This window comes from Gobio gobio (assembly GCF_949357685.1).
Source record: "Gobio gobio genome assembly, chromosome: 5".
NCBI classification, from domain to species: domain Eukaryota; kingdom Metazoa; phylum Chordata; class Actinopteri; order Cypriniformes; family Gobionidae; genus Gobio; species Gobio gobio.
The window spans coordinates 43455133-43471772 of NC_137101.1; the positions used below are offsets into that span (position 1 = coordinate 43455133).

A 16640-nucleotide genomic window follows, 5' to 3' on the forward strand; every position below is an offset into this window, starting at 1 on the left:
GACAAGTGATGTTTGGCTTGACCCTTGACCCTTCATTCCCCCCTTTTAGACCATATGTGGGGGTCCCATACCGCCACGTCTGGTCTACAAGTGAGGTCACTACGGAAGGTCAAGTGGTGACAGATGTTTCCCTTCCGGGTTACAATTGTCTCTTCACCTCATCACGGACATGCTGGCCACTAAAAGACCAGTCCCCGTTTTGAGGCTCTTTTACCCCTTCCACTCACAAACAGGGCCCCAATGTTCTTCTTTTCTCAAAACTCCTGATCAACATACTGATAACGTGCTTTCTCTCATTGAGAGGGGAACAGACAATATAGTACAATAGTATTCATACAATTCTTTAGGGTTTCAGTAAAAGGAAATATAAAATAAAATAAAATAAAATGAAAGACAAATCCATATTTAATCTCTGGAAGCCGGGCTAAACGAGCACTCTCTGTTGCTGCATTCCCATCAGGTTAGAGGTGTGTGATGCCTCCAAAATCTGAACACATGACTGAAATTTGCAAGGTTAAAGTGACCAGAATTCTCAGTCTCTGCTGGCTCTTGAATGCCAATGTTTTCTGGCTCTCAATTTATGCTGTATTTGGTGAGCGGTATAGAGGGGCCAATATTAGGGCAGGGGCTGCTGTGTCCAGTCTTGACCTTGGCCCCTACGAAACACAGCTTCCCCTCCCCACAGTGATGCTGCTGGCCTCACAGACATCTGCCTCACCTCTCATACACACCTCACATAAGAACACCCCACTTCTGGGAGGTGCCCCAATGGCGGTGACCCCCATTGGCTTAGGTTGTCCTCCGCTGGCCAAAAGAAGAGCTTACCCGTCATCGGGGAATCACCTCATGCTCATTGGTCATCGCTTAAGATCTTTGACCCTCAACAGGATCCGATATTCTCTGGAGCCTTTTGGAAAGTGCATTTAAGAGTCAGCAGAGCCCGGGGTCTGCTTTCAAATGAGTAAAAACATGGAGACAGGTTAATAATAGTTCCTGATCACACAGTTTTCCTGATACGAGTGTTTTCGTGAGACATCACACACACCTAGGACGGACCCTCAGTCACCACTCAGAGAGCAAATACAAACTTTAGAAAATATAAAGGAAGAAACAAAATCATACCTAGGGAGGATCATTCAATTCATGATAATAATATAGAAAGATAAATATTGACTAAGTCTTTGATTAAAAATTTAATTATATATATATATATATACAATTATATTGGAGAGGCAGTGGATTTTAGAACCCACCCTTTAAGTTTCTACTGAGGCCAATGTGGGGGTATTAATGGTCTACCAATTTAGGCTGGTTCCTAATTTCAAAACAGACCTTTTCAGGTATAAAACTCAATAGTGGCCTGAAATAAAAAATAAAAATAAAAAGTAAATAAATAAAAATAAACAACAGAATAGTCCATCCAATTGAATTCAGTCTCATATAGCATGCGCCACCTCAAAAGAATAGAAAATAAAGGAAAACATTCATATCATCCATCTCATTATTTCCACTTAAAACATAAACTTGTTCCTAATTTTTACTCAAGAACCCTTTTGCTAAATTTACTTTTCCCAACAGATCCATTTTTACCCATCATATCCCACATAAATTTTAACCATAAATGAACATAACCATAAAAAATAAAATAGTTAATGTTAAAACCTTTTCATCAAAATGACTTGATTATCAATTCGTATTCCATTCAATAAGCTTGTTCACTCATCTTTATCTTGTTGACATTATGCTTAATCATACTAAATACCAAATTATTAATCACCATGTTATTAGTAAAACTTTTAAGATCATTCATCAGGGTTTTCCTTAAAGTACCCTTTTTTAAATTTTTCTTTTATTCTCAATGTCTTGTCTATTAAAACTCTTCAGGTGTAAGCTCCAAATTACCAAAATATTAAACCTCTTAATTCATGTCACTTGGTAGTGATACTTCATCAAATCCTCACTAGCCTTATCTTGCCACTTACACCCAAACGTGTCATAACAAAGAACTTACAGATTTCATAATTTCCCATATTACTTTAAATTTGGACTATAAGTCATCATCAATTTCTTTAAAGCTGTTTTTCCATTTAACTTTACGGGTGTTCCTAAATTCTATTTCACAACATTAATCTTTGGGCTATTTCTCATTATTCTTCTATCAATCTGCAGATGCCACACAATATGATCATTATTAGGGGTGTAACGATTCGTTTTAACAACGATTCGATTCGTATCACGATTTGAGGTTGTCGATACGATTCAAGGACGATATTGGTTCATTTAGAACGATACGATCCGAAACGATTCAGTGACTTGAAATCGATTCAGTAACTTTTTGGCCAAAAATTGTGTGACTGAAATAAATATCTGGATACTGCTCAGTGCAGGTGAAGTTTCCTAGATTCCTGTTGTTTCTTGTAAGGGAATCAGGTATAAATTAATTATGGATATAAACAAACAAGTAAACAACAATTAATGGCAAATGCATTCAAATTTTATTTGAATAAAGTGCAACCAACAGTTTAGGTTGAATTAACAGGAAGTTAACCTTTTCTGCTCTCATTTTCAATATTCAATACATTTTCAATAAAAGCACAGTAAGTGCAACCAACATTTCAACAGTAGGTTAACCTGCTACTTCTGCTTTTGTTTTCCAACATAAAAATATTACAATATTAATATAAAAAAATAAAGTGCAACTAACTTCTCTTCAGGTTTAATTAATAGTAGGTTTACCTGTTACTTTTGCTGTTGTTTTTCAACATTAAAATAATATAAATACAATATTAATATCAAAAATAAAGTGCAACCAACATTTCTTCAGGTTGAATAAACTGGTTGAACCTGCTACTACTCTCAGTAACAAACAATATTTAACAAAAGATAAAATGTAACCAACTACTCTTCAATGACTCAATTACATTTTTTTCCCAAAAATATCAACTGATCAACATGATCTGACCGCAAAACACTTCTCTGTGCGTTCACTATGTCTCCAGCAGTACTAAAACACACTGGTGCTGGAATGCACAGGTAACAAGCCAGGGTTGAAAGTACAGGTAGCGTTAGCTCTTTCTCCTGGTGGCTTGATCATTTCTCGCTCGTTGGCTTCTCCTCTGCCATCCGCCATGCTATGTTTTGTTTTCTTAGCGCTGCTGCTGGTGCGAGGCGATGATGTCACAGATAGGCAGACTGAATCGAGTAACGTTTGACGCCTTTATCATTAAAAGTGCTAAGAAAAAACATCCATATAAAGTCTGACGTGCTTAAATCCAATGCGTTATTTCCTATGATCGATACAATCGATTGATTACCTTTTAAAACGATGTTAGATCGATACATGTCGTCCGGAAGGCCAAGTTGCCGAGCACAGATCGATGTAGTTAGATCATAGGAATATAAATCGATACATTGATGTAGTAGATGAATCATTACACCCCTAATCATTATTGTTTCTTATCTCTACTGCTCTGCAGAAATCAAAATATTATATTCCTCTTATCTCAATCCCAGTCACACAGAAAGACTTAAAGTCACTTGCTTCTTTAACATTAATTGTGGTTCTCTATATAAATCAAAATATCATAAAAAATTAAAATAAAGTAAAAATAAAACTTTTCATTTTTAGAAGTTATCTCTCCGGCCTTTCTTAATTTTGAGGGAGTCTCTGGATAATTTAGATAGTGACTTCAGCCTTTTGTCACTTTGTCTCTGCCGTCAAGTCTATAACATTTACGCCTACTATTTTTAATCAATCGACATTATTAAATTTAAGCCCTCAGTTGAATTTAGACAATGGTTTTAACCCATGATGGACGACAATTTTAACTTTACAATTCCACTTTAACTAATCCAGAGAGTAATTCAAATCAACATCATAAATGACAAAAGTCGTCATAACAGACAGAGCTGGATAACAATCCATTTAAAGCTCGTCCCTTGTTCTGGATCATCTTTTCACCAGATTCCTTCAAAATTATCAGTTTCTCTAAAGGTTGTCGTTTACCTTAACCCATCTGTAATGGTCAAATACTCATTCCAGAGGTTAATGACACTCAATTAGGACAGAACAGTTCTAGGAACACATACAACACATACAAAACATAAAGAGCAATCACACCCACACACACATTAAACATGAATTGCTCATTCTCAAATTTAGCTTTTAGTGTTTACTCAAATTATTATTTAAACTGAGCTTTTACGTCTGCTCATTATTAATTTGTCTCTACAAAAGTCAGCTGGGTTGTTTTGGTTCTGATATAATTTCTTTGTTTTGTTTCAGCTTTAGCAGGGCGATAACAAATTGCACCATCCCTGCTTCCACAAGCAGTCTCTCTCTCTCTCTATAACCTTTTTAACAGTCTTCTGACTGTGCGTTCACACCGCCGCCGGCGAGAGCGTCAAACTTCGCTCTGGCCGCCCTGCCATCGACGCTGTGGAAAGATTCGTGGACGCGCTGCCGCTCTGACGTAGATCGAATGCTTGGTCTTTTTTGAAACGGCATTAAAAGGGGCTGCAAAGCAAACATTCATGTTGACCGGCATTTGTGCTGACTGACCACAAGTAGGGTATAACCGTAACCTCATGAAATCATTTAAATGTGAAAGTTTAAAAAAAGCAGATTGATGGAAATAACTTAACAATTATAGTTACATGTTTGCTAACGAAATAAACCAATTAAAAGCCATTTGTGTGGTGGATAAATAATGTTGCACGTCTTCTTATCAAACCCGCCGCACCAGCAGTGATCAAGCTCCTCTATTTTGCTTGGGAACTAATGTGGTAGGAACCGAAGTTTACAGCGCTGCGTTCTCTAGAATCATCTCAACCGGAGCACTACTACATTCCCATTGGTTGCCGCCGAACCGCGTCATAGCTCATTACCATAAAGTTGACCTGACTTCAACTCTCCTTGACGCCCAAATCGTCCAAGACGCGCCGCTCTCGCCGGAGCTCGCCGCCGGGCTCCCATTGAGAATGAATGACTTCCGGCCACTTTGACGCTCTCGCCGGCGGCGGTGTGAACGCACAGTAAGACTTTAACTTCAATGTGAAATTCATCTCATACCTTTTTAAACACTGTTTTCCCTAAAACATGTCTTATTATTTTCAAGTGATGCCATGTGCTTTTACTCATCAATATCTTCTATCATCTGTGGCACAGGCTCAGATATCAGCCTTGAGCTGGTTTCGAAAGAGAGAGACTTCTATGCATTCAGTACTGGTACTGCATTTTCATAAACTTTTAACGTGTCACTCTAGCACAGCATAAGACTTGGCTAGAGATTACATTTATCTTCCAATAAACATCAGACATTATCCTTTTAACTCTATCCTTTGCCAGAGTTGACGTTTCCAAATAATCATAATTTTATATTTGTCTTTTGCCCATACAATACATTTAAACTTCAAACATCCAAATTGAGTCTGAGTTACTTCCAATTTTAGCCCCAGCACCAGAAATGACATGGTGGGGCAGATTCAGATAAGCGAATTGTTTTATTACAGCTCAGTATGAAACCAAAACATCAGCTTCTAGGGTTTTAGTTTGTAACACCAATTCTCCTACAGTGTTTTTACCAACATCCAGTCAAATAAACTTTATCAGAATTTTTCACAAGTCATTTTAACATTTTTATCATTTAAACCCTCTATGTCTCTAATTATTTAGTTACTGCCATTAATTTTTAACTTCATAATTTATTTTAAAATGATCATGGATCTTTCCTTTTAAAAGGAATTCCTTAAGACTTCAATTTATTGAACTTACTATTACCATTTCATTATTTTCAATCTGCGCACCTCTGTTTAAATTCCCTCAGTCTGATTCTCAGTCTGTGTGTCAGTGCCTATCTGCAGCTGCTCTGAGAGGGGGCAGATAAGAAAGAGTGTAAATCTCTTCTTCCTTTCTTTCTTTTTACTTTGTTTCGTTTACAGAATTTAGCCAGGTGCCCTGAATGCCACAATTTTGACACCTTATGGGTTCACTGTTACAGTTACGTGCAAAATGGCCCTGCTGACCACAATTGAAACACACTCTGTCATTCAGTAACCTGCATGCATCAGTCTGGTCCCCAGTCTCAGGGGCAGTGCCTAAAGCGGCAACCACTTGAACAGACTGAGAAGAGAGCTCGTGATCCAATAAAACATACAATGGCTTGCAATTCATGGCGCTGTCTGCTTTTTCAACAACCTAATTTTTAGTTACCCAATTGCATATCAGTTACTTCTGGGATTTGTCCGTCTGGGGTTAATGGTACCCCACCCATTTTACAAATCCACGAATAAGTACAAACAGTTAGAAATTTGAATTTTTCTGGTTCTCTCTTTGTTTGTAGCCAGTCAAGTTGCTGATTAACTTTTCCAATTAGAATTAAAACCTTTGCTGTCCATTTACTTAATAATTCTTTCAAATTTCTTTGACGTCAGGGCTTCAGAGCAGCGCTGCTTACAGCGTTTGCTGTCTTTCGTCTCAAAATCTTTATCTGGACTGATCATATCACTCCAATTTTATATTGGATATATATTGGATATATTTTATACCAGCAGAGATGGAGGCGGCGATCTTTAACCAACACAGCTGTGGCTTCTGCGTGATGAAACTGCAAAGTACACTTATACGAAAAAGTCACTTACTGGTCCATTCCAATTTGGGTCATACCTTACATTTTTACTCAGGATCGTTCCTGATGCATCCCTGGCAAACAACCCTGAATCTATTTTTATTTTGTTTAACTAATAACTTAATCCCTAACTGTCTATTGTCCTAAATTCGGGGGCCCCCTGTCTGAGTTGGAAGAGACGGAGAAGGTTTGTGGTGGTGCACTGGTCCCCTTTGTCCAGTGCCGCATGCCCCTTTAGGAGTGGTGTCTTCACCTTAGCCCTTAATCAGCTCTCTCCCCTTTAAGCATGCCTTACTTGCACCCCGTTCCCCAAACTTATTGGCCTACTGGAGCGACTTCTTATACCCCTTTCTGTTTCTCAAAAAGCTCTCGACTTACTCAGAGATAGCCGAAACACAATCCTTAGTATAATTATTCCCTATTTCCCATTGAAATAAAGCTCTCCCGTTCCCCTAACCCAGTCTCTTCCAGTCAGACAAGTCTAATAATAAAATATACTACCTTATCTAGTTGTTTGCCAGAGGTGTACCAAGGAATGATTGCCCTTGACCCTTCACTACATTATACTACACTACACAGTATTGAACTATTGAAAACGGGGCTTCCCATTGACAAATGATCAGTGTTTATATCACTGTTTGTGCACATTTCTAAGCTTTTTGATTGGTTGTAGACAACGTTTAACACCGTATTTGGAGATAGTGACGTTTCAGGGGATCCCTGGAATGTAGGGTAATGCTCAGAAGTGATGAGAGTTGAGAAAAGAAATTTTCAGCAAATTTAGTAAAACTTTGTCAACTTTAATAGTCATTCAAATACCTTAACTCAATTATCTGGACTGCGAAACTTTAGGGGATATTTTGTGAATGCCTGTTCTTTGAAATTAGCTAACTAAAACTATTTTTTTCATTGTTTTTCCACATTATTGGCCCATATCTTAAAATAGAACGTTGCGACTTCCGACTCATTTCACCAGAACGGGTCACATATTTACATTTTTATATATATTTGCATGTACAATCAAATTTGACCCTAAGTTCCATAGATTTCATCCTACGACTGCCCTTCTCAAAGTTTCAAATGACTTCCTGATGTCGGTAGATGCTGGGAATTGTGTTGTTTTAGTGCTTCTTGATCTCAGCACAGCATTTGATATTGGTGGATCACAGGATTCTTCTCGACCGCTTGAGTCAGTGGGGGGGTATCAGGGGGCATGCTCTTAAATGGTTCTCCTCCTATGAAAGAACCGTTGCTGTGGAACTAGGGAATTCTATTTCATCCTCTCAGCAGGGATGTGATTTTTCCGGATTAATCCGGAATTCCGGATTTTCCGACCTGAAAATGTGACCTACGTGAATCATGCAGATCTGTAAAAAAAAAAAAAAGGGGGGGGGGGGGGGGGTTGGCCGTCATCTCACAGCCATCACCATGGTAACCCGGGACGGAACCACAATCGCGGGATGCGCAACAAGGACTGTATCGTGACAAGAACATCGCCGGATCGGATGATCTGGGTATGTATTATTGCTTGTGTCTATATATAACCTATAAGTTACTAATTTTACTTTGTTGTCGATTGATAAGATGATCGATTTTGATTGATTTTCCACTATGGCAGGATGTTTAAGCTGCATTTAACATTAACTTAGCAGCTAACGTTACTTGTATTTGCTAGCACTAGCTATAGCAAACAGCGCGCTTTTCGGCGCCCCCCGCTTTTTCACGTCAGTTTGGGTGACAAAGTCATCTGAAGCCATTCCATAGCTTAACCCTTAAATGCATGTTTCGCCAAATATTCTTACATATTGGGGTCGTTAGCGACCCGGATCTATATTTAACATGGAGAGACCTCTACCTGTCGCGATAATATATAAAACTCCTGATGTTAGAGTAACAGCTACAGGAGAATAAAATAAAACGTATTTCGTTACCTTTTGGAGCTTGGAAGGGTTCAGTTTGAGCAGATGTTTAATACCATCATCATATCAGTACATTCAGCATCTGCCTCATATTCGCGATTTCACGCTTATTCTCCAACTCATTTTCAACGTCTTCAAAATCAATATTTTGCTCACTGACAGCTTCTTGACCACATCCATCATCAGAGACAGTGACACTAATATTTGATTGTGTTCAGCACTTGCTCTCTGCAGTAAATCACTAAGCCATTTCAAGTTTTGCAGATTATAATTATTATTGTTTCGTTTTCTGTCAGAGGTAACTATGAGTGAAACGTCACTTCATCATTGTGTATCAGACATCGCCACCCTGTGGAATAAAGGTGAATTACACCTATTTCATCATTATAGATTAATTTATCATTGTGCAAAAAAAATATATGTACAATCCTACACACCTCGGATCGTTAGTGATCATATACATTTTGACAAAAAACTAGTGAAAAAACAGGCATTCAATTATAATTCTATTATTTTTTTTCTTGTTATATTGTTTAAAATGGATTGGTTGAGGAATACTAAGAAGGTGGATGTCTAACTTTAAAAAATACTAACGACCCGAGGTATGCATTTAAGGGTTAATGTGAGGGACATAAGTCTATTTGGTGTTTTAGTTTAATCGCGCAGCACTTCTGTGCCTGTCTGTTCACATGAGGAGCCCAGTGACCCTGTGGATCCAATATGTTTAATGGCAGAGCAGACATGGAAAGTATTAAAGCTATGGTCTACGATTTCAAAGATTGTTCATTATTAATAACCTCGTTTAGATGCTGGTTATGGTTCTACAGTACAATCCTAACAATATGAAGAGAAAAAAGAATGAAAAAAATCCATTCACTCTATTGGGTGTACACCCGCAGAGAAATTGACCAATGTAAGCTGTCCGGCCGGACAGCTTACATTGGTTTACTGCTCTCATCCAATCCCTGCTCCACTCGCGTCTCCACCCACCGCACCCCACCCCGCCCCCTCCTGCGACATGAAATTTTGCGGGCAAGTAGGCAGCATCAACTCAGCAATGGAGAAAAACCAACAAACAGACATCAGAAAGCGGCCCCTGCTCTCCCCAACAATCAAGGTTGGAATAAAGAGAAAGTCAATTGAGGAAAGAGCAGAGATTTAAAAAAAAAAAGTGAAGAACGCCGGACTCAAAGCCGAATCAATATAGGGTCCACCGTTGCCCGTTTGAGGAAGCTTCAGAGAAACCTTGGACTTAAAACCGACGCTGACTTTTTGTTGAGCAGGTATGCATTTATTTATACTTTTATGGTGTGGTGTATTACATAAATAGCTTTTTATCAGTCTGACAACATGATCATGCTGCCGGTCGGCATTGGAATGTTAGCCGTTTAGCATCGCCTATCACGGGTCAAAGTAATTATATTTCTTGAAGTGCTTGACTGTTTCAATAGTCTTAACGTTAGCGGTTTTCTGTTCGAGCCGATAGAACATTGCATGTGTTGCTAATCTTGCGTGGGCGTGAACTCAAACATGTGCCTCTGAGCTATTTTGTTACGACAATGGTGACATTGAATTGTTGATGAAGCAACTAAGTTCAAGTGTCGAAAATCAACTTTACATATGATGTGTCATTAGCGCGGTCATTAGATTGAAGCGACTAAGCACATGGTACATCTCTGTTCCGATGTTTACTCCTGCTTGACTGAGTGACGTTGTTGTTGGAGTGATGCACAGAGGGGAGGGGTGTGCGTGTGGAGGGGCGGGATGAGTTTTTTAAAAAATTCAGGCTTTCTCGACTGATTTTCAACATCGTAGACTACAGCTTTAACTTTCTAAGCTATAGCAAGTGTTATTCCATTCTGCGCTCGCGCACCTCTGCTCTAGTTTTCAACCTTTCTGAAGAGCGGATAGACATACAGTACATAGTCAAACATGTAAAAAATTATATATTTTCTGATATGGATTCTTACATTCTAATGAAAATTTTCCATTATTTTTGATTTCCAGCATACACAGACTCATGGCCAAGCTAGCACTGAACAGCCCTGAATTAAAGTCTATCGAACAGGGGGTCAAGAATCGGTTCAAATGGAGCTGGTTGCTGGATACTGTCCAAGTTGAGGGAAACACTTTCTCACTCAATTGCTTTAGCAAAATTAGAGAACCAGTGTGCTAACTGCACATTTAGCTGTTAAAGTTGGGTAAAAATGCATCCACCAAATAATTTGTTATTTTTCATACTGTACAAAAAAAGTTGCACATTGCACATCTAGCAATAAAATAAAATTTATTTTTTTGTTCAAATAAGTTGTTATGGGTCCTGCTTTACTGTCCATATTGATCCGCCACCATTTTGATCGGTCGGGGGGGGGGGGGGGGGGGGCTCTCAGTATATTTTCCTGCTTTTTTGTCCTTAGCCAATCACATGCCTGTCTCAGCCTGTAATATCAGGGGTTCCTCAGGGTTCATGTCTGGGCCCTGTACTTTTCTCCTTATATGCTTCTGCTGGGAATAATCTGTCAAAAATATAAGGTGGCATATCACTGTTATGCCGACGACACCCAGTTGAATCTACCTCTGAATTGTGATGGCGACTCCAAACTTAAAGCTTTGCTTGACTGCCTGGATGAGATTAAGGCCTGTTTGGCATCTCGTTTTTTACAGCTGAATGAGTCTAAATCAGGTGATCTTTTGTCCGTCAAAGCTTGCCGGAAAGATCATACCTCACCTTGGCCCTTTAGCCGAGGTGAGGAAGTGAGGAACCTTGGGGTGATTTTTGATTCTGAGCTAAAATTTGATAGACAAATTAATGATGTGGTTAAAGGTAGTTTCTTTCAGTTGAGGAGCATTGCCAACTTGAAGAGCTTCTTGACTTTTAAAGATATGGAGATATGTGATTCATGCTTTTATTTATCCAGACTGGATTATTGCAATTCTTTATATCTGGGGATGTCAAAAAATGTGTTCGGTTGCAGTTGGTGCAAAGTGTCCTTGTTTATTTACCCACTTAAATGCATCTGTCCACCATGTGACGATGGTGCCGTAGTGCTCAAGCCTGGTAACACTGTTTAGAATTTCTGAATGTTTTGATGTCTGTTGCTTTGTGCCATTAAACTTGGGTTAACATGTATTTGTTCTTTTTTTGCCTTAGACCTGAAGGCACTGAAAGAGGAGAGTCAAGATCCGAATGAAACAGAAGGAACAGATCAGTTTGAGAAACATGAAAAAACTTCACCAAAAAGAGCTCAAAATACAGAAAATAGAAGCGTTTTCACCTGCCAACAGTGTGGAAGGAGTTTCACTCAAAAAGGAAATCTTAAAACTCACATGAGAATTCACACTGGAGAGAAGCCTTACACGTGTCAAAAGTGTGGAAAGAGTTTCACACATCAAGGAACCCTTTATACCCACATGAAAGTTCACACTGGAGAGAGCCCTTACACCTGCAAACTGTGTGGAAAAACCTTGAATCGAAAAGGAAATCTTAAAACTCACATGAGAATTCACACTGGAGAGAAGCCGTTCACATGTGATCAGTGCGGGAAATGTTTCACACGTAAAGAGAGCCTTAATAACCACGTGAGGATTCATGTAAAAGACAGCTGTTGTGTATGTCATCAGTGTGGAATGAGTTTCCCAGACAAGAAACACCTTAAGAGCCACGTACTAACTCACAACGGAGAGAAGCCTTACATGTGCCATCACTGTGGAATGAGTTGCGCAAACAATACAAACCTTAAAGTCCACGTGAGAGTTCACACCGGAGAGAAGCCGTTCACCTGCCAACAGTGTGGAAAGAGTTTCCCACGAAAAGAAAGTCTTAAGACTCACATGAGAAGTCACACTGAAGAGAAGCCGTACTCCTGCAAACTGTGTGGAAAGAGTTTCACACATAAAGGAACTCGTTATAGCCACATGAAAGTTCACACTGGAGGAAAGCGTTTCACGTATCTTTAGTGTGAGAAGAGGTTCAAACATCAAATAGATCTGAAAAGTCACTACATTTAGGGTGCTTTCACACCTGCCTCATTATCGTACTAGAGTTTGTTTTCTCCTTTGGCGCGGTTCGTTTGGTCAGGTGTGAAAGCAGCAATCGCACTCGGGTGCGCACCAAAAGCGGACCAAGCAAGCGTACCGAGACCTCCTTGAAGAGGAGCGGTTCGTTTGTGGTGAGAACGTGATCCAACCTCGAACAGACCCAACTGCAAAAAGTACTGATCATTTTTGGACTAAACCAGCTGCCGTAGTCAGCTGCGCTGTGCATTATGTGATGAGGAAGTTTTTTTTGACAGTTTGCAGTTTAGCATGGCAGCTCGCGGACAAACTTGGAGTAGTGAGGAGGTGCGGAGCCTCATAGTAATTTGGTCTGATGACCATATTAGGTCCCAACTTTTGAAAACTCACAAGAACAGCGCGATCTTCGCTTGAAGTGACGAGCGATGCGCGCTCGCCGTTTGCAGTGCATTAGAATGTTGTTTTCAAGCCGCATCCGCGCTGCATTATAGAAATGTATTGTTTGCATATTGTGGTGTATACAAACAATATAATAGATTATGGCCAGGGACAAAACCAGCCCGCGCAGTCGCAGTTTAGGAAATATGCCATGGCCAATGAGTGATGTGGATGTTGTCATGTGACTGCATTTTGGTTCGTTTCAACTGGTTCGGACCAAAGCAATCAGTGTGGTGTGAAAAGGAACCAAAAAAGCTGAAAAATGCTACAATGTATAATTGTTTGCCCTTGGTTCGGACAAAATGAACCGAACTAGAGATGTGAAAGCACCCTTAGAACACTGCAATGTTTTGAATAAATCCATTTCGGCCTTGTTTCACAGACAGGGCTTAGATTAAGCCAGGATTAGGCTTTAGTTGTATCATTTTAAATATCTTAATATAAACCTGCCTTAGAAAAAAATGACTGATGTGTATCTTGAGACAAAACAATGGCAGCGCAAGTTGCTTTAAGTTAAAACAGCACAAACATTAATTTTAGTCTGGGACTAGACTTAAAGGGTTAGTTCACACAAAAATTAAAATTCTGTCATTCTGTCAATAACTGCTCACCCTCATGTTGTTCCAAACCCATAAGACATTCGTTACATGAACAGTGCCGGCCAATGGTAAGATAGCATTCTGACCATAACAAATATGGATGTAGTGTCCGTGACGTCACCCATAGGATTCTGATGTGCAATTTTGAAGCGTAAAGTAGGGTCGAGCTGGCCGTTGCCATCTTAGAAGCGCATCACTCCCGGAAAATGGGCAAAAAGGCGTGACGTGGGCAGAGCTGAAGTGACGCAATGACTAACAGACAGCAGATAAATGGCTATCCACCTGTCACTCAAAGTGGCCACGCCCTTAATTATGCAGAACTTTAATGCTTTATATAATGTAAACGAATGAGTTATAAAAAAATTCACCCCCCTCACAGTTGTCATGAAGGGCAAAATGAGCCGTATAGACCAAAACCACAATTTGTACCAGACTGTAAACATGTGTTCTTCTGCTGTAAAGTTGGCCATTTTAACATGGGGCTCAATGAGATTCTGCTTCCTTCTGGAGCCTGTCTCTAGCGGCTAGTCGATGAATTTCAGTTTAAGTCACTTCTGTATTGGCTTCAAGAGAAACTGCGGGAGGTTGACGCTTGGTTCTGACATAGAACTCTGAAGCGCTGCACTGTATTTTCTACACTAATTTGGCTTTGCACATAAAAAGTATTCTCGTCATAAAATGTAAGGTTGACCTACCGTTCTGGGCCTGGAAAGTTGCAATGATGTTGCTGCCTATGAAAGGGTCAGAAAGCTCTTCAATTTCATCAAAAATATCTTAATTTGTGTTTCAAAGATGAACAAAGGTCTTACGGGTTTGGAACGACATTAGGGTAATTAATGACAGAATTTACATTTTTGTGTGAACTAACCCTTTAAGCCTTGTCTGTGAAACCGGGGGGAAAAGTCTTAAATACCATAAATAGTAGGGGGAAGCGCAAGGCAAGCATGTTTTTGATTGGCTGAAGATTGTGATGGTAACTGATTTGCATGCTAAAAGAGCTGCTAGATCAATTTAGGTGTGTTTATGTGGACAAGAAATAATGGAGAAATGTAAATTTAACAGCAAATGGCTTGAACATTTTTAATTCTCTGACTGGTTAAAACAAGTACCAGGAAATTATTTGAAAGCCTGTGGCAGCATTTGTAAGAAACGCTTTAAATGTGGCTCTATGGGTGTTAAGCCAGTGTAATTGCACATGCAAAGAGAAAAGCACAAGCGATATGTGCAATCTTGGATAGTGGCAAATCATCACTTATATACAACAACACAGACTTGTTTGTAAAGCAAATGTTCCTGATTCTGAGCTTGTGTGAAAACTTTCACATGTGGACGAGACCAAACTGCCTACACCAAGTTTGGTTTGGCTGACTAAATTATCTTGTTTCATCTGATTATATACTTTTATTATTGGCTTTGCATTAATACAAGTAACCAGATTATCCAGCATCTACATAAACTCCTTTTTCATAAAGGGATTTTCAACATCCCATTGACTAAAGAACTGCTTGATTCTTCAACTTTAGCTAGGTCTCAGTACCTCATAGCAGGATACAGAGCATTACTTGGAGGAGTTTTAAAAGAAGAAAACATTGCTGCAAATAGGGTCAGATTTAGACAATTATTTTTATGGTGGAATGAGGACTATGAGGGGTGGCAACACCAAAACGTGCCCATTCTTGATTCTGACGCACCAAGTCAAAACAATGTAAGTCTTAACATCAACAGATTCTAAATGTCTCTGAGTATGACTATCATTATTACAGTAAGAAGAAAAGTTGTTTACCAATGTTACATAGGCAACTTGGATGATATATAAATCACAAGTTTCAGTGCAATTTTAAGAGTACCAAAATCTTTTGAATTTGCTAACATTTGAAAGAAATTCCAAATTATCAAAGCACTCACAGGATCGGTTTGCACCTTTTTTAGTGTTTCTGTTATTAACAGAGGTGGAAATGTTAGTATGGAAGGTTATCCAGAACACCCTAGCAACTGCATAGCACAACCCAGCAACCACCCAGAATATCCAAGAAAATGCATAGCAACAACCTTGCAGCACTTTAGCAAAAACCCTGAACATCTATCCATTCTGACCCAACTTCTAAAACTATTTTAAATTTTAAGACAAGAATTGAACTTGGCTTTAAAACAAGCCAACATAACATTTGGTCTTTCAGTCTATATAATTAAAGTCACATTACTCGTAGAATACTTCTACTGCTAGAAATAATAAATACACTTTTGTAATAACAAAGATTGCCTCCTGGGTCATTTATTTAAGTCATCGAGCAAGAGCAGACCACAGAACAAGCTTCTATCTGATTGTAAGTATTTTAAAGTGCTTATAATTTAGATCAGATTCGACTTACCTAATCTGGGAATAATACAAAAATAGATAAATGTGAATATTTGGCATCAAACAATATACTAAAGTGTTACCAGAACTTAATCTGTTGATAATTTTAAAAACAAAAAACACCCATGTAAATCACCATTAAACAAACCAACAGTAAAACAACAAAAAGGAAGGGAAATAAAGCATTTTTAGTGTGTGTTGTGTTGTCAAATGTAATTTAAGTGTTCTATTTTATAGTTTTATGTATATTTTCATTACAATAAACTTCAACCTTCAGGAATTACATCCATTGTTTGGATTTTACATTTTCAAGTCTACTTTTAAAAAATTAGTCATGAAAGTAAACAATTAATAATAAACCATGAACACATTTACAGCAGATGATCGCAGTCAAAATTAACTCTAACACTATTTCACAATCATTTTTCTTGTGTGTTTGCCTCTTCAGAATGAATCTTAATATTAACCTATTTCAGGAAAACACATTAATACGATACAATATGAAAAAAATATATTTGTGTATCATTTATAAATAAGACATTTATTGAACTGGCTGATTTAAATACATATAGCAGAAACCATTTGAAGCGGACGGGGAGCTTTCTGTGGAGCAGGTATGAATTGTGTCCACATTTTTAACAGGCAATAAAACACTCGCTCTGTGTTTCAGTTCTTTATGAGTTAATTC

General features: G+C 38.7%; 1 protein-coding gene across 1 annotated transcript in view; it reads left to right on the forward strand.

The window, feature by feature from the left end:
* The window catches only part of LOC307126540 (uncharacterized protein), a 32870-nt gene extending 16642 nt beyond the window's left edge, over positions 1–16228 (forward strand). The window contains exon 3 of the mRNA XM_079817123.1: positions 11697–16228. Within this exon, the coding sequence (XP_079673249.1) occupies positions 11697–12502 (806 nt within the window). The 3' untranslated portion in view covers positions 12503–16228. The remainder of the gene's footprint in view (positions 1–11696) is intronic.
* The last annotated feature ends 412 nt before the right edge of the window (positions 16229–16640 follow it).